This window comes from Panicum hallii, chromosome 2 (assembly GCF_002211085.1).
Source record: "Panicum hallii strain FIL2 chromosome 2, PHallii_v3.1, whole genome shotgun sequence".
Lineage (NCBI taxonomy): Eukaryota > Viridiplantae > Streptophyta > Magnoliopsida > Poales > Poaceae > Panicum > Panicum hallii.
In genome coordinates, this window is record NC_038043.1 from 50,838,715 (window position 1) to 50,860,932 (window position 22,218).

The 22,218-nt window shown below is 49.0% G+C and overlaps 5 protein-coding genes and 1 long non-coding RNA gene across 6 annotated transcripts; 1 reads left to right on the plus strand and 5 right to left on the minus strand.

Annotated features, from left to right (window-relative positions):
* Nucleotides 1-4,591: 4,591 nt before the first annotated feature.
* LOC112882185 (ankyrin repeat domain-containing protein 13B-like) lies at nucleotides 4,592-7,687 on the minus strand. The gene is made up of 2 exons (XM_025947180.1): nucleotides 6,161-7,687; nucleotides 4,592-5,196 (listed from the first exon to the last, which is right to left on the minus strand). The coding sequence occupies exons 1-2, from the start codon at nucleotides 7,664-7,666 to the stop codon at nucleotides 4,855-4,857; spliced, it is 1,848 nt and encodes a 615-aa protein (XP_025802965.1). The 5' UTR covers nucleotides 7,667-7,687; the 3' UTR covers nucleotides 4,592-4,854.
* Nucleotides 7,688-11,308: 3,621 nt separating this feature from the next.
* On the minus strand, nucleotides 11,309-13,410 carry LOC112883358 (autophagy-related protein 8A). The gene is made up of 6 exons (XM_025948646.1): nucleotides 13,251-13,410; nucleotides 13,074-13,127; nucleotides 12,276-12,331; nucleotides 12,139-12,191; nucleotides 11,815-11,933; nucleotides 11,309-11,712 (listed from the first exon to the last, which is right to left on the minus strand). Exons 2-6 carry the CDS (start codon nucleotides 13,108-13,110, stop codon nucleotides 11,618-11,620), a joined length of 360 nt encoding a protein of 119 aa, XP_025804431.1. The 5' UTR covers nucleotides 13,111-13,127; nucleotides 13,251-13,410; the 3' UTR covers nucleotides 11,309-11,617.
* An 866-nt stretch (nucleotides 13,411-14,276) lies between these two features.
* LOC112881229 lies at nucleotides 14,277-14,720 on the minus strand. Its single transcript, XM_025945908.1, has one exon. The coding sequence runs from the start codon at nucleotides 14,718-14,720 to the stop codon at nucleotides 14,277-14,279; it is 444 nt and encodes a 147-aa protein (XP_025801693.1).
* A 1,760-nt stretch (nucleotides 14,721-16,480) lies between these two features.
* On the minus strand, nucleotides 16,481-18,293 carry LOC112881230 (probable protein S-acyltransferase 5). Its single transcript, XM_025945909.1, has 5 exons — nucleotides 18,063-18,293; nucleotides 17,697-17,864; nucleotides 17,320-17,574; nucleotides 17,154-17,225; nucleotides 16,481-16,711 (listed from the first exon to the last, which is right to left on the minus strand). The coding sequence occupies exons 1-5, from the start codon at nucleotides 18,291-18,293 to the stop codon at nucleotides 16,481-16,483; spliced, it is 957 nt and encodes a 318-aa protein (XP_025801694.1).
* A 479-nt stretch (nucleotides 18,294-18,772) lies between these two features.
* LOC112882778 lies at nucleotides 18,773-21,148 on the plus strand. The gene is made up of 3 exons (XR_003226708.1): nucleotides 18,773-19,294; nucleotides 19,859-20,315; nucleotides 20,394-21,148. It is a non-coding gene; the product is annotated as an uncharacterized LOC112882778 (long non-coding RNA).
* A 13-nt stretch (nucleotides 21,149-21,161) lies between these two features.
* Nucleotides 21,162-21,734, minus strand: LOC112881231. Its single transcript, XM_025945910.1, has one exon. The coding sequence runs from the start codon at nucleotides 21,732-21,734 to the stop codon at nucleotides 21,162-21,164; it is 573 nt and encodes a 190-aa protein (XP_025801695.1).
* Between the last annotated feature and the right edge of the window lie 484 nt (nucleotides 21,735-22,218).

The window sequence follows — 22,218 nt, forward strand, 5'->3', positions numbered from 1 at the left end:
CCCATGAGAAAGGGGAGCCGAGGGAACCGTGGTTCCTTCGATGTGGTCACCTACAACACCGGACCGCGTCCACATCTGGTCCCACGTGTTAGTGATCACGTCACCTAGGGTGATAAAGGGATTTAGAATTTTGTTTAGAGCCAGGCTCAAAAAGATCCGAACCTATATTTAATAAAATTTGAGTTAAAAATAGAACCGAGTTGGATTGCAAAGGTAGGTTCCATTACACGTCAGCTTACACAGTAATATGGTATGATTCCCTTTCTAAGAAATGAATATAGGAGCTGAGAGCGACATATACGTATTTGGATGAGAGGCAATGTTAGCCAAGCCAACTCTTGATGTTGACCTACGTAAATACACCTATTTATTGGGATTAATGAAAATTACTAACATGACCACATACTAGTACAAAGTTGCGAACACAGAAATCACATAAACATGAAAAATGATCGAAAACATTAAGCACTCTAATTTTAGAAACTTTGTAGTAAAAAGGTAAGGTTTAGTTCATGGGAAATGTGGCCTGATCCAAGCAAGACGTTGTATTAGCAAAGAACTCGTGTATAATTGGCGATGGTACCATGCGCCATATGGCAGTTATATGGTTAACATACTGGATGAGGCGAGCACCCGCACTACAAGGGGAGGTGCTGCCACATTGCTCATACTAGAAATGATAAGATAGGGGTTTGTTCATTTAACAGAGGTAACCTTATTGTTAGAAAGACATAAGATCCCACACATCTCATAGCCGGCGGCGCACGCAATTTGATTGGAAGCATGTCTTTGCATTGTAGGGTGGCATTCTTGATGTCATTAAGTATAGGTGTACCACTTGTACGTGACAATGTGTCCACTGTATTACAAGGTCAGAGGTTTGTTTCGCAGCCTAATGTGGTATTTAGTTGAAGTGAAACAGAGGGTATGCTGCCTTTTGATTAATTTTTTTCACCTGTCAAATTCTCCTCATTTGCCAATCTAACTAGAAAATACTACCTCATTATAGTGAATTCGATTCCATCAAGGTTTAGATCTGTTTCCAATCCAGATCCATGTGTCTATTTATTTTGGATTTATTTTTCTTTACAAGGTGACCTAGATCCTTTAGATCCTTTTATACCGGTCGAGTTTTTTTTTCCCTTATGGACTCCTACACATTATTTCTACTCAGATACGACCAAGGCAACAGTAGGCCCTAGCCCCGCAAGCACGGTACACAAGTGTAGTTGCGTATACAAAATAAAATAATATATCATACGTGAAGCACCTCTCTTTTTTGTAGAGATCTGCCCGCTCTGCCCAACCGTCAATGACAGGCGCGTCTATACGTGTGACGAAAAATACATATATCTATGCCTAATATTCCGTCTTTTATTTTTTTATGAAAGAAAACTCTATGTATTCTGCCTTGGTATATTTCCAAATCATTTATCCTAACTTAAGATTCCCTGTACTGGACGTACGTACATACCCTTGACCACAAGCTTCCTGGCGCCGGGCGTGGTCATCACAGCCGGCACGACAGAACCTGGCGGCGGCGCCTCGTCGCCGTCCCTGTCGCCCATCTTCGCACGGGCCACTGACGGTGAGCAACCTGTCCCTCGTCCCCAGCTCGTTCTCACGGTGGGCGAGCAAGCTGCCACACGCATAGGGACGGCGGCGGCAGAGAGCGGGAGAACGAAGCTTGGCAAGGCGGCGGCGGCCATGGAGGATGCACATGCACAAGGAAGAGCTCAATCGGGGGATGTACAACCGCGTGAGGTGCGTGATCGAGGACTCGGATTGCGTGCCGCAAGCTGTATGTGAATCAGTTTCCTGTTGCTGCTCCTCGGGTAAGCTTTGGCTCCAGCAGCAGCTTGATTGTAGTGAGCCAGCGATGCATGAGCATGAGCTTTGTCGTTTGTCTGTTTGCCTGCTCAGGTGCGTCTCTTGGAGTCTTTGGCGAGGCGATAGGCATGAGCATGACGTTGGATAAGGGACATGTCAAGTGCAAAAGCGAGGACTAGCTTTGGTGTCTTTGGCTCCTTATATTTTTATTTACATTGTCGTATTATTTATCATAAATTAAATTTGGCCAACTTTAATTAAATTTATAAAAAAATAATAATATCTATAATACCAAATTTGTTTCATTGAGTATAGGTTGATAGTGCATATATTGGATAGTATAATTGTTGCTATATTTTTCTATAGATTTGATTAAAATTAGTTAACTTTAACTTCGGATAAATTTAATACGATATATAAATAAAAATGGAAGGAGTAGCATATTCGGTTCACGCACCTTAATATCACACATGTTATTTCTAAAGTTATTTTATTTTGTGAATTATCATGTCATGGAAATTTGCATCAAAATTAGAGAAGAATAGAAGGCACTTCTAGGAGAAGGTTCATCGTCAGCAACCTGCCCTCGCCGTTACCGTACAACGTCGTCGGCCACCGGCGACGTGCTCGAACTTTCGGATGGCAAGTGGAGAAAGAGGAAACCTGGAGCAGCTGTCCCAGTCCTAGCGCCTGCCTTCATCTCTGATCGTCTCCTTGGGCGCTTAGCATCGATCGCCTTTTGACCCTTGCAAGTTGCAACAAAGACAAATCTCTCGCGCGCCACGCAGAAATCTCCCGTGAAAAAACCGAGCAACTGCCTGTTTGGTCACCCGGCTAAATTTTAGTTCCTATCTTATCAAATATTTGAACAGTAATTAGAAGTATTAACTATAGACTAATTATAAAATTAATTGCATAGATGGAGGCTAATTCGTAAGATGAATCCATTAAACTTAGTTCATGATTTGACCATGCTACGCTATAGTAAATATATGCTAATGATGGATTAATTAGTTTTAATAGATTTATCTCGCGAATTAGCCTCCATTCATCGTGCAATTGGTTTTGTAATTAGGCTATATTTAATACTTCTAATTGGTATCAACATCCGATGTGAAGGGACTAAAGTTCAGTCATCCGAATCAAACGGACCCTAGACGAGGGGGACTAAAATTTAATCCCTGTCACATCGAATATTTGGACACCAGTTAAAACTAGTAAATATAGTTTAATTATAAAATTAATTGCATAAATGGAAGCTAATTCATGAGAAGAATCCATTAAATCTAATTAGTTCATAATTTGATCATGTTATGCTACAGTAAATATGTGCTAATAATTAGGCTTCACCTTATGAATTAGACTTTAATTATACAATTAGTTTTATAATTAATCTATATTAACGGATATCAAACATCCTATCGGATGGGAGTATACTTTAATCCGGCCGATGCAAACATACCCGCAGGCCGGAGGCCACACCAAGATCACGTCAAGTGAAGGGCCGGCCGGAGCATCACATCATCACCCGTTCGCCCTTGCCTGCATCTTCTTTTCTGCTTACCCGGAGGTCCAAAGGGGGAACCGATCCTGGCCGTGTTCTCATGCTTTTCCACCTTTTGCGTGAAAGATCTGTCTAGTTTTTTTTTTCTTTTGATTTTCGGTGAACGAATACAAAGATTTGTCTAGTTGACCGTGGTGGACTGGTAGTCCTCTGGTGCGTGGATGACCTAGTACTAGACTAGATGTCTCCGCTTTGGGAGTGGAGTGACGTACTGATGAGAGACATTAGTTGATCACTTTACTTGTTCATAAATGACAACAGTAATCACAAGACTCCAGAATCCTGATGCATGGTTTCCCATGCTGCTCTCTTATGAAATGATCATGTCACCTAACCTTGGTTACGTTCACAAATCCATCGATTTCCTTTGTACTCACACCGGGGGTGAAAAGTGAGATGTAAACCTGAACTCACAGAGTATCAGTTTCTGTTCATTTCTAAAGGACCGCATACCACGATTGTTCTTTGTTTCACTAACAAAAACTTCCTCTTGAAAAAACAAAAAACAATAACTGAAACGATACAAATGTGTCTTGTTTGTCCTTTTCATTACGGGTGGACCACCTTCGTTTCACGAGAAAGGATCAGCATTTCCCACTGACATCTGGAATAAGAACAAGATGAAATGCTCAAAATTCACCGAAACTCCATGGCAAGAGCTCTGGCTGGCATATGCCAGCAGATGTTCCAGGTGCCGGAGTCCCTCTCCGATTCTGATTTGTGAGAGGGACTCTGGGAGGAATGTCTGTGGAGAGCAGGCATGCCCGGTAAAGCCTACGGCAGGTAGGCCCGATGATTCTGCCGTGGAAAGCGCGGACACGAAACACAGGGATTGCATCTGCTTGCAGACATCTTTAGCAGGCGCAGCAGTGGCCACAGCCATCATGCATCGTAGGCCTGCCCGCACAAGAAAAAGGAACAATCGAGTCATCGATCCCAGCAAAATACACCATTCCGTTCCATCCACCTCCTCGCTTTCATGGTCAAATATCTCATAGTACCACATGCTTTGTACTTTCAGATGCACAAGGGAATAAGAATCATCCATCTCAAGCAAACACAAAATGAGCATGCACTTCAGAGCGCAGACAGTTCAGATTTCGTCTTCAGAACTGTTCCAGTACCATATGGGCGCCTTGTGTTCTTCCATCCACAAACCTTTTGCAGAAACCAGGGAGGGAGATACAACTGACAGTGTATGTGCCAGAACTAGCAATGGAAGTCTTGCATTTTGGTAGTGCCAAGTTTTACAACACATTGCTGGACAATCAGTGAAAGAGAGAAACCGGTGAAGAGAGAAGAAAATGGCAGGCCTAGTTTGACACACTCTAACCCCTGTCTCTGGCAGCTAAACCGCCCTAGTGGCGAGGCACGTCCCAGATGCTTGGTAATTACAGATTCTGGGCAATGGTTTGTGCATAGATTTCACTTACACAATACCACTAGATCGATCTCAATCTCTAGGTTTCCTTAGACTTGCCCTTCTTGGACTTGGACGACTTCTTGTCATGGTTCTTGGACCCGAGGCTGTTCACCCAGGTGTAGTCGCTCGGCACCGTGAAAGGGTCGGCGTTGTCAGTGACCTGCGACAGGTTCGCGGGCTTGGATCTTGAGCTCTTCGAGCTCCACTTCAGGTAGGAGCTCTTGTGGGTGTCGGGCTTGGCCATGATGCTTCCTGGCCCTGGGCTCGCCAAGAGACTGGGGCTCGACATCGGCGTGAAGAACTCCTCCGGCTCGATGAGGGGTACAAACTTGGTGAATGTGATGACCACCCTCACCGTCGGCACAACAGGGATCGCAACCTGCATGGACCACAAAACCAATCAATCAGCTCAATGCGCAGATATTGTATTACCCCACAGCTGCATTGCATCTGGGAGTACAGATGATCTATGAACAAGATAATCCTTCCAAGAATAGCAGATGATGCACACAGCCTTCAGAGCATGATGATACAATTTACTATGCTAAGAAACAGCTAAAGGTGCAGACAGGTTGCTATGTTTTAGCAAAGTGGTGGTGTCTGCACTTCAAGTGAAAACCACTTGTGTGAAACATGATGGAGTGGACTTTCATAAGTGCTCCATGCTGTATACCAAACCAGCTCTACTACTTTCCAACACGCCAGGTTTAGTTATTACTATCAAGCTTTCATTTTTCTTAGAAATCCCCTAGAAGGACGGCTGCTTCTTTCCTTGTCTTCTAGTATGCAGGTGAGTACCTGCGCTGAGTAAATTCCCTTAAATTTGTGCCCTAAATGCTTGTCTCATATTTACTCAGGTCGAATTTGTACTATTCAGCAATATACTAAACAGTGAAGAACCGTTGAAACTCTCAAGTCTCCACATTTTTGACCTTTTTTTCTTTCCCTGGGGATTACTCTCCACAGGTTGCACGCCAGTACACCACCACCAGTTCTGCATCGACTTCCTATGTCATTGCTACTGTGACAGCTGAACTGTCCCAATCATAGCATTGAAGAACCACTAGGCCTAAAACTCTCTGGACAAAAATTCAGCAACCAGATGTGGAGCAAATAGCAGATTGTACATCCAGGGCTTTGCCTTGTTCAGTTGAGTTATTAGGACATCAATTGTGCTGATGCATTGCCAATTTACTGCAACACGAACTGATCGCAATACTTTGTTAAACTACCAAAGCATTCGAAATTATTTGCAGAATCGGGCAGCCATTGGAAATAAGAACCAAAAATACAAGCAATTTTGTGTTCTTGAGTGAGCAGGAGAGCAGAATTAGTGCTGTTACCTTCACGGGGAACGTCCCTGGTGGGAACTTGGTGGTGAGAAGCTCGCGGAGCCGGCGCACGGCGCGCACGCGGCTGGCCAGGATGTCCAGCAGCGGCAGGAACTCGTCGACGCTCAGCGGGAAGTCCTCCGTGAGCCACACCGACGGCCGCAGCGTCTTCACCGTCTCCTCCTCCTTCCACTTGGCACCCCCCGTCGTTGTCGTCCCTGAGTGCCGGCCAAAGAGGCCGTCCTCGCCGCGCCCTACAGACGCGCACGCCGGCAGCCGCCGCGGCACGTCCACGCTATTCCTCCGCCTCTGCGGGGTGCCCAAGTGCGAGGGCGGACCCGCCACGCTGCGCCGCCCGGGCACGTAGCAGCTGCGCCGCGCCGGCGGCGGAGGGATGTCGGCGACCAGGAAGTCGCCGTCTTCGTCGTCGTCCCGGATCTCTAGCGGCAAGAACTCATCGTCGTCGCCGCCGCCGTCCTCGTCTCCGGCCAGCTCGAAGGTGAAATCCTTGCGCCCGGCACTCGCGGCCTTAAGGGTGCGGAAGGAGAAGACGACGTTGTGGACGTCGAACACCCGCGCCTTCCACTCGCCGACGTTCTCCGTCTTCTCCTTCCGCAGCCAGGTGGTCCTCGGCACGAGCCTCGCGGAGGAGATGTTGAGCCCCGGCCGGTAGGCGGCCGCGTCGGAGGTGGCGGCGTCCTCATCGCCCGCTGCCGCGGCCGCGGCGAACGCGTCGTGCACCTCGCGCCGGCCTCGGTGGAGCACGAGCAGCGAGCCCGGGGGCAGGCGGCGGCCGCCCGCGTTGGCCTCCTCGCCGAAGAATAGGAAGGAGTGGTCGGCGCGGCGGATGCGGAGGCCGTCGAAGCCGGCAAGCGTGGTGTCCGCGCGCAGGTCCGCGCCGCGCTTCCAAATGCGGTAGGTGTCGGAGGGCGCGGCGCGCGAGAGCAGCGGCACGACGGAGCTCTCGAAGTGGAAGTCCACCTCGAGGTAGAAGTCCTGGACCCGGCGAAGCGCGGCGGAGAGCGCGGGCGCCCGGCGGCGGAGCTTGGCCCAGGCGGCGAGGCGGTGCGCGCGGAGGAGGCAGGCCGCGATGTCCCTGCACCCGAGGCAGAGCGCCTCCTGGAGCGGGGTCCACCCGGCGTGGTTCTGCAGGGTGGGGTCCGCCCCCGCGGCGGCGAGCGCGGAGGCCATGGAGGGGAGCCGGAGCCGGACCGCGAGGTGGAGCGCGGTGTCCCCGCCGGGGACGTCGCGCCGGTCGAGCGCCGCAGCGACGGAGGACGCGAGGCGGGCCTCCCGGGCGGCGTCGGCGGCGGTGAGGACGCGGGACGGGTGCGCGAGCGGCGGGAGGCCCGCGAGGATGGCCTGCAGCCCCGCGGCGTCCCGCAGCGCGACGCAGTGGTGCGCGGGGCTGTGCGCGTAGTCGGCGGGGCGGATCGGCGCCGACGACGTGCGCTTGGGCCGCGCGCCGCCGCCGCCGGCCGCGGTGGAGGGCGAGGAGGAGGGATCCTGGACGGGCATTGCCTGCTCGGGCGGGGGGGGGGGGGGCTGCGGGCGGGAGTTGTTGGCCGGGCACTTGGGATTCTCGCGGTTCTTCTCGGGTTCTGAGCTCGGCAGAGGAGCTCAGCGTCTGGTGCGGTGTGGTGTGGAGTGGAGTGGGGAACCGTGCAACCGTTGGTGGTGGTGGGGGTGGGGTGAGAAGAAGGGAAGGGGAGAGAGGTGGCTGGGCCGGGCTGGGTCAAGAAGTGGCAAATTAATTGCTGGCTCAGCAGGCCCATGGGTATATTTCGCTACAAGATTTAATGGAGTTTTTGGTTTTTCAAATAAAATAATGGAATTTGCCTCTCCCTCTCGCGTAAGTTTGCATTTTTTTTAACAAAACAGGGTGACATATGAAGGACACATGGCGTCATTCGTCAAATTACTGATGTGATCCAGTAATATTCCATTTTCTTATACCATGAAGCTAAGGCTTGAACAAACACCGTTTTTACACGCGAAAATATTGGACCATATGTGCACTCGGATTTACCCTGGATTGACTTGATAAGCGGATGCAGTTGCGGTCCAAGGCCAAGCACGGTCACTTTCATGAACTAACGGTGGAAGTAAAACTGTAAAAGAAGGGGCATGCAACGGATTGATACAGAGGCGGGTAAACACGAAAGTGCCACGTCATCAGTAGTAAGAAAAAGAGAGTCGTAAAGTTCTAGGTTCAACGTGGGTGTGCTGACTGCTGAGAGAAGGGGTAGTACGACAAATCCAGCTTTTTTAAGGGGTGGGTCCGGGCCGGGCTGGGCCGGATTCTGTGGCCCACGTCTTCGCTTTATTCATGCCGCTGCATCCTCGTTTTCATTCCCCTGCTTGATTCTGGTCAGCAGCCGACTGCTTGCTCCTTTCGCCTTTTCTACTTCTCTCTCCTCTTTTTCACTTTCGGATTAAGGCCCTCCATAGATTTGCTGTAAAAATAATGTTTAGTGATGTCCTCCGCAGTTGAAGAGATTAACTAGCAATGCTGCGACCAAAGATGTGTGATGTGTCATCTACGGCCGGATACAGAAGCCTCGATGGCCCCGAAACTATAGTCTATCAGCGCAGATTAATGCATTAGGCATTGCTCTAGGATTAAGACGCCTAACAAGGGAGTGTATGTACAAGTTGGGTCATGCAAAGACCGTGAAGAAAAGAAACGGGAAACCCTGGCTCTTTGGGCCGTTGCCTTTGCCTTTTCCTTTTTGGTACGTACGAGAATCTCGCTTCATCCCCTTCTTTGGGTTGAGGCCGGTGGCATGCATAGCAGCAGGACACACTCGCGCTGTGAGCTCGATCTGATTCTGACGCCATGCTAGCTATTGCTACCCCCATTTTCTTTCTTTGCTCCATGGGAGGATCTCGGACCTCCTTTAATGGGGATGGGAGACGACGGTTGGATTTCTTCGTTCGGAATCGGATCACATTCACATCGCTTTGCCTTTCCTCTCCTTTTTCTTTCGCGTTCTTTTTCCCGCCTTGGAATCCTCCTCCGTCCAGCTGGCGCTACAGATTTGGGCCTGGCTGCTGCGGCGGCGGGCCCGCTCGCCGGCCAGTTACCGAACAAAAAAAGAAGAAGAAGCGAGGGTCACCTGTGACGGGGACGCTGCTGTTTCTCTCTCTGCCCCGGCCCGGACCACTCCGTCCGTGCGTGGGTGTTCATGCATGGCGGTGTGCGTGATGATGGGATGGTGGCGCTGGCGCGGCGCCGTGCCGATCGATGGATGGATCCTCTCGCGGCCGCAGCAGGCAGCTACCCGATTTAAGGGCGTCACGAGCTCACCGACAGGCCGGAGGTGATGATGATCTGAGGCCATCAGCAGGGGTAGGATTCGGCCATTCGGGATCATCTATTGTGCTTTCAGACGCAAAGAGGATGATATTGGAGACGCTGATGCTCAAGGACTAAACACACTTATACCTGCAGTTCAGAAATGGAGCCACGTATGTGTAGTGGCAATGATTTTCAAGGTTTTGAATAGCTAGCTATAGCTGCTGCTATAGTAGGCTATAGCTACTAAGGAGAGCAGTTGCTATGGTATTTAATCTGCTAAAACTGATTATAATCCGTTAAATGCCGGCTATAGCCCGTTAAATATCGTAGTGGTAGCTCTACCGCTAAACGCGTTAGCTGATGATTTAAAATCTCCACGTTTTTAGCAGGTTTCTTGGCTATGCTGCGACACCCGTTGATGATTTTATGCCAGCGGCAGTAACATAGTACTACCGGTAGCATACAGCGACGCAAGGCAATACTAAACGCTGTCACGGTAACAGCTGGGGAGGCACGGGACGGCAAGGTTGGGAGCAGGCGAGCAGCCAGTAAAAAACACACAGCAAGAGGCCACGGATAGCCCGGTAGAATACTCTGACTCTCTGAGACAGAGTGGCGTTGCTGCATCGGCCTTGGCGACGGGTCATAGACGTTGCTGCAGCGTTGCACGAGGCCAGGGCCCCGTCCTGTCTGCACACCCTCCCCTCTCCTCGCTCCTCGCACGGTCGCACCCCAGGATCTTCTCTGCCGCTCGCGCGCTCCATCTCTGCGCGCCCTCCCTCCCGCAACCTCGCCGGCTCGCCGCCGGTCGTCGTCTCGCACTGCCATGGGGTTCGGCGCAGGAGATCCTGCTGGCTGCTGGGGCCAAGCCTGGCCTACCACTGTTGCTCGAAAGAGATAGGAGATGGCATGAACAGCCGTGCGCGCCCATGGCCGTTGTTAATTAAGACGAGAGACGATGGTGGGTCCCCCCCCAGGCCCCAGCCCTGCGGCAAACCTGCATTTATCCATGTCAGTTCATCATCTAGTACAGCTGCCGCACCACGACACGTGACAGCTCGCTTGATGTGTTTTGACAGATTTATTAACGTGTCATTCGTTCCAGATAAGCAGTACTGCTAACTATAGTCACAGTACAAGTCTATTCAAGATTGTTGTTTGTTACGCTCTGTAGCGTTGATCACTCCGTATGGTATCTAAGTTTGCAGCTACATCGACAATGCATGCGATGCTAGTGCCACGAAATTCACCGTGAAAAGTTTGATGGTAAATAAGTTTTTTGTTTTTTAAAAAAACATTTTACAGTATTCCCGTCAGTCTATTATTAAAAAAAATCACATTGCACTAATATATTCATATGAATCGAGTTCTAGCCGGTGAAGAGGCTGTTCCAAGCGTCTGAAGTGGCCCATCAGACATGTGACTTCTTCTGACCGATACGCTTCATCCCGCGAGGACGACCCATGATTACGGATTGCGGCATCATTAGAGCCTGCCGCGTGCTCACCAAAAGTGTAATTATGCAAATAACAAAACACTCCATTTCTCTACACGAGCATTCATGACGCTGCACACCCATGACCCAACAGCTTCACCAATCATGCAGAATTCATACGATTGGAACCCGGAATCCATCCTTGGAACACACGGGCTTACGTTTCCTCGACTGAAATAGCCAAGAAAAACAAGAATATGAACTGTTGCAGTGTACAATCGCAACACAACATAGAGCTCACGCCCAACATATTGTATTCTACAAGACTCTGTATTTTAAATAATCAGGCCTTGCATCCACTTACCCAGCCAAAAACAATACGGCAGGCTAACCTTGTCATTAACCGGATAGAGCAATGGGAATCTTTCGGTTGAACCAAGCAGTTGCATTTTAAAACGAATATAATGAACACAGATAACGCCAGTCACAGACGAGCCCCAAGGCAAGTGCAGAAATAGTGGAATAGCAAATGTTTCAATCCAGAAGCAAATAGTATTGGACTACCACGGGCCATTCCAACCTTATACAATCCAAAAACACTTAAAACCTAAGGACGCATTAAGCCATGAAGCAATCCGGCAGCATACTAGAGACGACGTGTATGTACACCATGTTTACGACGGCAGCTGCAGCCTGACCACTCTTGTTTATTTACAGTGGCGGGAGCGGTTGCTTAGGCAGAGCCGAAGGTGTTCTCGCCACTGTAAGTCATGTAGAGGAAGCCGTCCTCATCTTTGTTCTCCTCGTAGATCGCAGACATCAAAGAGGCTGAATCAAAATAGCAGCAAAGTAAGGAAAACAAGGCAAACCTAGCGTGTAGATGGAATATGGGCAATGGTGAGTTAACAGCAACGTTTGTTCAATATATACCAGTGGGTGGCAAAGTGTTCTTAACAAAGACAAAGATGGCCTTCTCCGGGCTCAGCTTGATCCTCTTCCTCACCACATAGATAAATTGGCCAACAGTGAGATCAGCGGGGACAAGGTACCTGCAGAAGCAAAAGGTATTAGCATGTACAGTAATGTTTAGGAAGCAATCAAAACATGGGAAAATACATAATGGTAGTTCATCCGAATATGCTCTGATTGCTGCTGAGTATGTTTGAGCATAAGGAGATGTGAAGCTAAGCAAATAACATAACAAGGCAGTAGACAGCTCTCAACAAAATGTAGTACATAACGAGATAAACTTACTTCTTTTTATCGATCTCTGGGACATCAGTCTTGCCAGCTTTCTCAACAATCACCTGAATCATCGAACACGAGATAAGCAATCAAGGGAGCATGCGTGCAGAAAAAAATGCTTAGACAAATTGATGAACATGTCTTACGGGAATTCTGTCTGGGTACTTATCCCTGATCTTGGCAGATTCAGACTGCCTCTTCTCTGTAATATTAATCAAGAGTTACAATAGGGGGGAGGAGCATTGGAAGACATTGCATAAAAAGGGTGCAAATAACCGTGGTCAGCACCGCTTGACTAAATTTATACAATACTTGTACAGTTGTCTGTCACTAACTGGTCAAGATTAAAACTGAATTACTGCGAACATCATGCATGGACCTACGGACCTAATCATTAAAAGATCAGCATCTTTGATACAGCAGGAGTATAATTCTACTCCCAATCCCATAATGCAGAATTATTGAACATGAAACAGAGCATTGCTAAATTTTCAAACATCTCCATATTACCACAAGTAACTTAACCTAAGAAACGATCCACCGAACAAACTCCTTTCAATACCAAAAAGGTTATCATTCGGTGAACTCCAATCACATGGAACAGCGGCACCAACAAAACCACCTCTCAGCAATTATATAGATGCCTCTTGATAGAGAAGCCACGCCTCTAAGCTCAAAACAATCAATGAATTCAATCCAATTTACTACACCATGTTAATCCAATCTCCTAACATCAATAAGGTCAATCCAATCAGCTACCATCGATAAGCTCAATCCAACCTACTACCATCGTATAAATTCAAACCAACCTACTAAACCACCGACAATTTCAACCAAACCTAGCACCATCTGCAAGTTCAAACCAATCTACCACAGTCGAAAGCCCTGACCACAGAGCAACAAATTAACAGCGCGCGAGAGAAGAGGGGGGCAATCAAACAAACCTAGTTCATGCTCCATCTTGAAGCAAGTCTTGGCCATCCACAAACGCCAGCAACCTGGTCAAAGATCAAATCGATCGAGAAAGCGTCAAGAGACTGAACTGACGAACACAATAGAAACCCGTCGAATCCTCCCGAATTCCGGCGGCTCTTTTGGGGGAAAGCGATCGAGGGGCTCACCGATCGAAGCGCGCGCCGGGGGCGGCGATCGGAAGAGCCGATCGGGCCGAGGGGTTCACGGAATCGAGCGGGCAAGTCGATCGGCGGAAGCAGCAGGGAAGAGGAGGGGAGCGAACTCGCGGTAGGGTTTGGTAGGGGTGGCGTGTCGCCTCAATTTATCCGGGGCCTCTCTTTCGGGGCTTTTACGGCAAGCCCCTCGAGTTCCTGCCGTATCGCATAGAGAGGGAGAGGGAGAGGAAATGGGAATCCAAAATACCCCTTGCATCATTACCGAAATGGCACTAGTAATCACCCCTTGCATAAATCATATATGCTGCTCTCTTCAAGTCTTTTTTTTTTCTCATCGAACATCAGCATCAGCTATGTAAAGGCTAACTGAATTCAGAGATGCACATGCAAGAACGGTTTCTATTATCTGAAAAAAAAGCTTGCAAAAAACCAAACAAAAAGAATAAGAGCAGGAGCCAGCAATGCCAGGACCAGATAAGATCAGATCATAAAGAATGCAGATCAGACAAGGCATGTGGCTCACTGTGCCAGTGGGCTGCAATGCATGGCATGCAGCCTACAAAGTAGTACAAACTAGGCCGTAGAACACGTCCTACTATGTGTTTACATTCATGGGACCAGAGCGACAGCAGCTCGAGCTAGCTAGCAGGCACATCGCCGGCCAAGATGCATGCATGCTGCATCAAATCCCAATGCATGATCTTCAGACCCTTGCAACAACGTAATTAAACATTAAAACATACTTGATGACATTTCTGCTCCTACTTAAGGCAACCTCACAACCTTAACTACAATACTACATACTACTTGATACTGCCCAAAAAAGAACCTTCCTCTTATTATAAACTAGCTAATGATTGAGCATGCATGTCGATAAGCTAAGAATTTAAACGGGAGTGCACATATCTTCTTGTAGCTAGCTAGCTAGCTTTGAGCAATGAGCATGTGCATTGTTAATATTTGCTCGTGTGCAGGGTGCATGCCAGCATCTGCTTCTTCTCCTAGCTTGAGCTTGAGCTACTGCTCTGAGAAGGCGGTCTTGGGGAGCAGGGCGTCCCTGATCTTGGTGAGCTCCCGGCTCTTGCTTCGCCCCCTGCACGCCTGGTCCGGCGGCGACGCCACGCCCATCCGCCCCATCTTCCTCGCCAGCCACTCGTGCGGCGGCAGCATCTCCCCTCCGTCCTCCTCGTCCTCCTCGCCGCCGCCGCCGAGCCTCGAAGAGCCGCTGCCGGCCGGGATGGCCACCGGCGCCGACGGCCTCGGCCTGCTCATAACCATACCGTCGCTCTTGGCCACAGCGGGCTTCTTGTCCTTGCCGCTGCGGGCCCTCCTATTCCTTGGAGAAGTCACCACGAACGCCGCCGCCGCCGCTGCCTCCGTGCTGCCGACCTGATGGTGGTCGCCCTGCAGCACGTCCCACACGTCTCCCTCGTCGAACTCTTCTTCCCGGACTCCGGCCATGGGCCTCGCACACGCTATGCCTATGCTCGGTGGCTATAGAACAGAGAGGGAGATAGAGGGTGGTGCGCGTTGGCTAGTTGCTGCTGCTCTGGGGGTGGCAACTGGCAGCGCGGGCGCTCGGCGCTGGCCGGCACGTATATTTGTCACAGGCGAGGCGACAGGTCCCGCCGTGGAGCACGGCGCACGGGGACAAGGCTGCGGTGGCCGCGCACCGACCGGCAGACCCACGGGTGGTTTCGCCTCCGGTCGCCGTCGCTTTGAACGCCTTGCTGCGTTTTGGCATGGCATGCTTACGACATGGTACTTGTACGCCCACAAGGTTTGATAGATGCCAACATCATTGGAGGAGGATTTGTCGAATTTTGAAGGATATATTTTCACAAGAAATGGTTGAGTTCTTGTTCCAAACGGGGAAAGGTAGCTTCGCATCCACCTGTTGGCCGCATGACCACTTATCTCGCCATCTTTGTTCTTAGGTGATATCCATCCAATGACTGATTCTCTCAGTAATACGTGATCCCTACTACATACTCTTTGAAGAACAAATCTCATGAATGGCCAAGATAAGTCACAAGGGCAAGTGGAAAATCCACTTTGGAACGGTTTGCATGGCAATGGTTTTCCCCATGGATCGATCATACAAATTTTCACATAATTAGAGATGATAATGGATCTATACTTTTTCTCTATTCCTTTCATTCTACACCATGAGTCCATGATATATTCCAAGCAGCAACAGCACACCTTATTGTGCTTGTGCCTAAACCACATCTCGCCTTTCCTGAAGAAGTGAAGATGAACAATACTCTAGCCACCTACTCCACACTAGAAGTAGCAGTGGACGCATTGCTCCATCTGACCAAGCCCATCATATCATACACACATGTGCATTTTCCATTTGCATGAAGGGTCCTCCAGCTCTTTCCAGCGAGCGTACGATTGTATAGCTAGGAATACACATATCAGCAAGCTGTACGCGCAGACAGTAACCAAACAAAAGCGCAGCAAGCAAGCCATGCCCATTGCCCGCAAGTGGATGGATAAGGAACGAAGGTGACAAGACGGGGGGAGGCGGAGGCCGGCGATTGGGCGGTAGGCTGCTCGAGGCGGAGGCGGGGGACGTTCAGATTCGCCTGCCATGGCTGGCTGGCTGGCTGGTCGATCGATGCCGCGCCCCAGATGGCTGATGCCCTGCCTGCAGGAAGCCGACATGCCGGCCGGAACGCGATCGAGAGCCGCCTGTATTCTTTTGATGAGATGAGATGAGGAGGCGCTCGCTACGCGCCGCCGGTCGACGTGATCGATGTGAGCTCTGGCTCTGGCGCTGGCACTGGCAGGCAGTGCCAGGCGAGAGGGGAGGGGAGCTCGGCCAGCAGGGCCAGCCGTGAGTTGATTTGAGATCAAGCAGTGGTTTTATCTGGCGACGATGCTACACGTGTGTGTACTACCACTGGCACCTTTCTCAGTGCAAGCTTTCAGGTTCTTCTCTTGATAAGCGCCTGTGTTGCTTCCTGCATATAGGATAGAGCTCTGAAGCTGTCAGGTCACATCGTCCCGTCGTTTCGGCGAAATTGGCAGGTGCTTAGGAGCAGAGGAGAAAATTTAGTTAAAAATGCCGTCAAGAAACAACCACTTATAGGTCTTTTTACCATGAAAAGATCCTTGGTTCGTCGTCGACGTGTCCCAAACTAGCACAATTACAACCTTTCTACCACTTTTCTACAGGGTGTTGAACTGGTGATAGTCCACGTAATTACTCGTTAGCACCTTGCATCCCGCATTGCTTGCCCGCCGGCGTCATCTGAAGGAGTGGGGAGGTCGCCCTCGCTCTCGCCGCCGGCCGGACCCCAGGTTGGCTCGGCCGCGGCTCTGAAATCAACTCTAGGAGGCGGCAGCTTCTCCAACAGGCTCTCCCTGATGTTCGCCAGCGCTCCCTTGTCGTAAGGATTGGGCGAGCTGTGATACCTTCCTTTTTCCATCTCATGGCTTGTCTGCATAACCACAAAATTAAGGGCAACTCACTGGCTACCTTACTTGTGAAAGGAAAAAAAATAGTGCTAGTAGGTCAAAATGTCAAATCAATATGATTTTAGCAACCATAGGAAAATAAGAAGAAAAATGACCTTCAGAGCTGTATCTGGTTCTGACTAATTACTTCTCTAAATGGATTCAGCGTTGAACCATAGATATGAGCAATAATCGTTTGTTCTGAATGCATGGCGACATTATGCAGAATGTAACATTATTACTGAAAAGTTATAGATTGTGTACCGTGTTCTTGGCTACGAGGAATGCATGGAAGGCTAGAAGGCACCCAAGGGCACAGATTGACATGAAGCTGAGTGCCGCAAGAACGAATGGTTCAGGCAAAGTTCTGACCAAACTGAAGACTCCTGCATTGGTAATTTCCATCTTGATTCTAATTGCTCTCACTGTGAACGCGAACATGAACGTGTAGAACGCCAACGCCGAGCACAGCAACAGCATGTAGAACCTGTAGTTTCTCTGCAGAAGCAGAGGATTTTTAAACACCAGACATTACTTTCTTCCCGTTTGATCTGAAGATTTTGCAAGCGTTGTGATAAGCTATCGATCATACCAGTCCTATGCACTGGCTTATCCAGGGGCAGTGGTGATCAAACTTGTCGACGCAGTTGTCGCAGACGGCGCAGTGGGAGCTTCTTGGCGGGCGGTGGATCTTGCAGGTCTTGCAGAACTTCAGCCTGACCTCGACACCGTTGACGACGACGAACCTGGCAGCGCTTGTCCCATCTTCTTCAGACGACGGTGATGCCTGGTTTCTTGGTATGATTCCGGGATCGCTTGTCGCAGCCAGTAGCAAACTAGCAGTCGCCTATGAACAAGCATTGCATTGCTGGTCTTAGACTCTTAGTATGTGATGACTGTAATAATCCATATCATGTGTTAATTAAGATTCATGAACTGTGCGACGAGGTTGTGGTCGTATGTACTGACGGCTGCCAATAGGATCAGGGAGGACGCAGGGATGAGGATCCGGTGCGCCGACGACGAATCGATGACGCGGGCCAAGAAAATCCATTCTGAAAGGAGAAGCGCCATGGCTGACAGGATCAGGCCCCGCGGGTCGGGGCAGCAGATCACGCGGCCATCCAAGAAAAACACCTGAAATTTCAGTTGCTTGTCAAATTGGGCATACAATAATCCAGTTCTGGATGTGAACTGAACATTTGCCATCTATCTACAAGGCACTGACTGCAGTTGCATAGTACACCTGACTGGGCAGTGGCCCCTGAATTTCAGTTCCCCAGTGCAGGGAGAGGTAGCACAGATAGATGGCTCTACAGAGACGACCAGGCTTACATTTCTCCCAGGCCAGACTTGGTGCACCCTCGCCGGCGGCGACGGCGGAAGCGGCGGGCCGCGGCTGAAGCAGGACGGCGTCAGGGATCGGAGCGTGCCGCAAGCGCTCCTGATCGGATTGCACGTCGCGGAGGAGGGAGAACCGTTAGGTGCTCCAGCTCCGGCGCTCCTCCGGTGACCTTGGTGGTGATGCTCTTGCATCCCTCGTTCTTGATCAGCGGAGTACTCCATGGCTGCCAATCAGTTCTTGATCTCGGTATGTTGGCGAAAGAGGGAAAAGTTAGCGGGGCAACCGCCGCGCGCGCGCGAGGAAGCGGTTGTGGATTGATTAGGCTTGGCCCAGGCGCGCTTCCTCGAACGGGGCCCAATCCGGCCCATCGAATGCAAGGATGGCTGTGGAGTCAGGAGTAGCCCAGCGAGGACAGTGTTCGGTCCTTTACTAGGCTAGGGTCGGTATCAAGGTTGAAAGATGGCTAAAATGTGAAAGGTTGGGTGGTTGCAGAAGATTCTGGGTTGGAAGGAGAAAAGCCATGGATGGTAGGGGAGCAAGACGACATCGGCGCGTCGTGGACAGGGTGGTGAGACTACTCGTCTGGTGGCAAAGGATGCTTAGAGCATCTCCAAGAGCTCCCCAAAACATCTCCCTAAATCAAAATTAAGGGGAATTATCCAAAAAACGTTCTCCAACAACTCCCGTAAACAGCTCCCTATTTTTATGCCCCACCTAAACCTCCCTCAATCGTAGACAGAATCAGGGAAAAAATACGCCCCCCGTTTCCGTCCTCGCGCCGTGGCGCCAACATTTCGTGGTTGTTTTTTTTGTTGGCGCGCACCTCCGCAGGTTTGCCGTCTCTCCCTCCGCTGGCGTCGCCTTCACATCGCCCCTCCCGTGCTGCATCTGTCTCCCGCCGCTCCATCCTCGGCTCTGCTGCCACAACCTCCTCGGCTCCTCCGCCGCTCCATACTCGGACGGATGCACTCGATTCCCCGAGACCTTGTGCTGGCAAGACCTAGCAGGCTAGGGTACGGGCCGCCGTCGCCCGCCGCATGTAGGGGCCTGATGAGGACGCGGCTGGCCGGCTGCTGCTGCCTGTGGTGATCATCTCCTGCTCCATCTTCTTCCTCGTCGTCGCCTTGGTGCCAAGATTCGTCACTGTTGAATCGGGTTGCTATGGTGCCAAGAGTCGCCGACCAGCAGATCCCCACGCTCCGTCTCCCGCTCTGTTAGTCAGGTCAGTAGTAGGTGACGCTACACCCATCTACGGAGCAGTAGTTGTTGACCAGCAAATCCATGTAGTACTACTGCTACACTCATCTAGTAGCAGCCTGTAAGTTATAGGCAGATAGATACGGGCATGGCCGAACATTAGTATGTCAAAGGAACCCAAGGCTGTCAAAGAAAGCCTTTACACCACCTGCTTTGTGTTACAAATTGACATTCTAGAGATTTTTTTTATTAGACTCTGAGTTGATTCTTCAATATATTCCTTCTGCTAGTGCGTTTTGAATTCAATATATACTCCGCTGCTGTCCTGATCCTTGCTCCTGAACAAGACATACAGTACGCGCCTCAGATACTAGTGGTTGAGCTTTTTGCTATTTCCCCTTTTGTTTTGATTAAGTGGATATAGGTTGTATGAAAAGGTTTATAGTGCTGCATCATACAAAAGTGATCTGCTGCATCTTACAAAACTGAAACTTTCCTGTTAGTGATGTAAAAGACTTATACGCATACTGCTCTATAAAACTTATATCGTTGTATTGTGTACTGACAGTAAGAAGCATAATTTTTGTAGGCACTTGTGAGAATGGCTGGAGACAGCACGTTTATGAGCTTGTTGAATGAGACTCCGGGCAACAATGGACAGGAGTGGAATGGTTTAGGTAGCCCTCCTGAGGAGCAGCAGGACACACCCTTTTACACAACTCCCAGCACCCAAGGAAGCAAGAAAGCAAGAAACAAGAATTTGTTCTTTTTGTGAGTCTGAAGATGTAGTACTTGCCAGGGCTTGGTTGGGCACAAGTACTGATGCAATTCCAGGCACAAATCAGAAAAAAAGTGCTTTTTGGACTAGGGTTCATAATTTCTACCATTTGGAGAAGGAAATCATAGTACATCGTAGCTCAAATTCTCGTAGCTCAAATTCTCTATCTCATCGTTGGAGCACTATTCAAGAGTCTGTCAATAAGTTTTGTGGATGTTTTACTGCTATTGAGGGCAGAAATCAAAGTGGGAAGACTTTTGAAAACAAGGTATGTGTTGTGAAGTTTCTGTATTGATCAATGTTATTAAGTAACTATGAATAACCAGGGGTAACTTTAACTATGCAGCTTATGGATGCATGCGTCTTATAAAAGGAAGAAGATAAAGAAAAGAAGTCTTTTCAGCTCTTGCACTGCTGGAATATTTTACGCCATGAACCAAAGTGGCATCAGAAGATGAGTCAAATGGCAAAAATTAAATGTTCTCAAAAGAAAAACAAGGCTCCTGATGATTCTATATTGGATTTAACTGGAAACGAAAATGATGATTTGCCCAATGCTAGTAACAATGATATTGCAACTCCAGAAGGTGATGCACCTAAGCGGCCAATGGGTAGGAAGAAGGCTAAACAACTTTTACGTCGAGGTGGGGGTGATGCATGCATTGAAGCATTAGATCAAATGTGGGAAAAGAAGAAGAAGGCCGATGCAAAGAAAGAAGCGAAGAAGGAGGAAAGGTTTAACAAAGCATTAGAAATTGAAATAGAGAAGCTTCGATTAGAGCAAGTGAGGGCTGCAAGTGAGCAAGACCGGGCGAGCTTGAAGAGAATGATAGAAGAAGAAAGAATCATGACAATGGACACCAGTGGCATGACTGTTCAGTAGCAACGTTATTACGAGAGCCTTCGTTCCGATATAACTACTCGGCGAGGGATAAATCTTACTTGAGTACTCATTTTTGCTTCTGCAGTACCAAGGCATAGCAGTACCAAGGAATAAATCTTATCTTTTAGATCAGTTTGCACTCATATTTGTTTCTGTATTACATGAACCATAATCAATTAAATCCAATAAGCAGAGGTACTATCACTTTATTACATGGACCAAATGAGAATATCAATATTTATGTGGCTTATGTTGCCATAGGTGCTCCACTAGGTCTTCCTGCAGCTGATGATGACTTTCGTTGTCCCTAATTTCTTTCCGTGTCTTGATAAATTCTAGAAGATCAGGGGTACGATGATGGGATGCTCGTACATTTTCTTCTTCATCGTCGAAGCGTTCATCTGCGTCCACTTCACCCTCGTCTTCTATAATCATATTGTGCACGATGATACAAGCTTTCATGATATATCCCAATGTCTCTACATCCCATAAACGTGCTTGACCCCGAATTAGTGCGAAACGAGCTTGTAGAACTCCGAAGGCTCGTTCTACATTCTTGCGTACTACTTCCTGTGCTTTAGCAAAATACTTTTGCTTATTCCCCTGTGGTTGTCCTATGGTCTTCACAAATGTTGCCCAAGATGGATATATGCCATCGGTAAGGTAATATCCCATTTTGTAATCGTGGCCATTAATTGAAAAATTAACTTCGGGTGCTTCACCTTCGCATAACTTTGCAAATAGTGGAGACCGCTGGAGAATGTTAATATCATTGTGCGATCCAGGTAAACCAAAAAAAAGCATGCTAAATCCAGAGATTCTTAGACGCAACAGCTTCTAATATTATTGTTGGCACACGCATGTGACCAGAGTACATACCGTGCCATGCTGTAGGACAGTTTTTCCACTTCCAATGCATACAATCGATAGAACCTAGCATGCCCGGGAATCCTCTTTCCTCTGCAATGGCTAGTAAGGAGTCGTGTCATTCTGCTTAGGTGCTCTCAAATACTCAGCTTCAAAAATTTCAACAACCGCTATGACAAGCCTTCTCATACTCTCGATAGCTGTACTTTCTCCAATACAAACGTACTCATCTATGCTATCCGCTGCTACTCCATTACATAGCATACGGAATGCAGCAGTTACCTTCTGGAGGCAACTTAATCCGAGTTTATTAGCCGCATTTTTTTTTTGCTCGAAGTAATCATCATGATCTTCTACCGCACGCATTATGCGCAAGAACAGAGGTCGACTCATTCTAAACCTGCACGTATGAGAATAATTC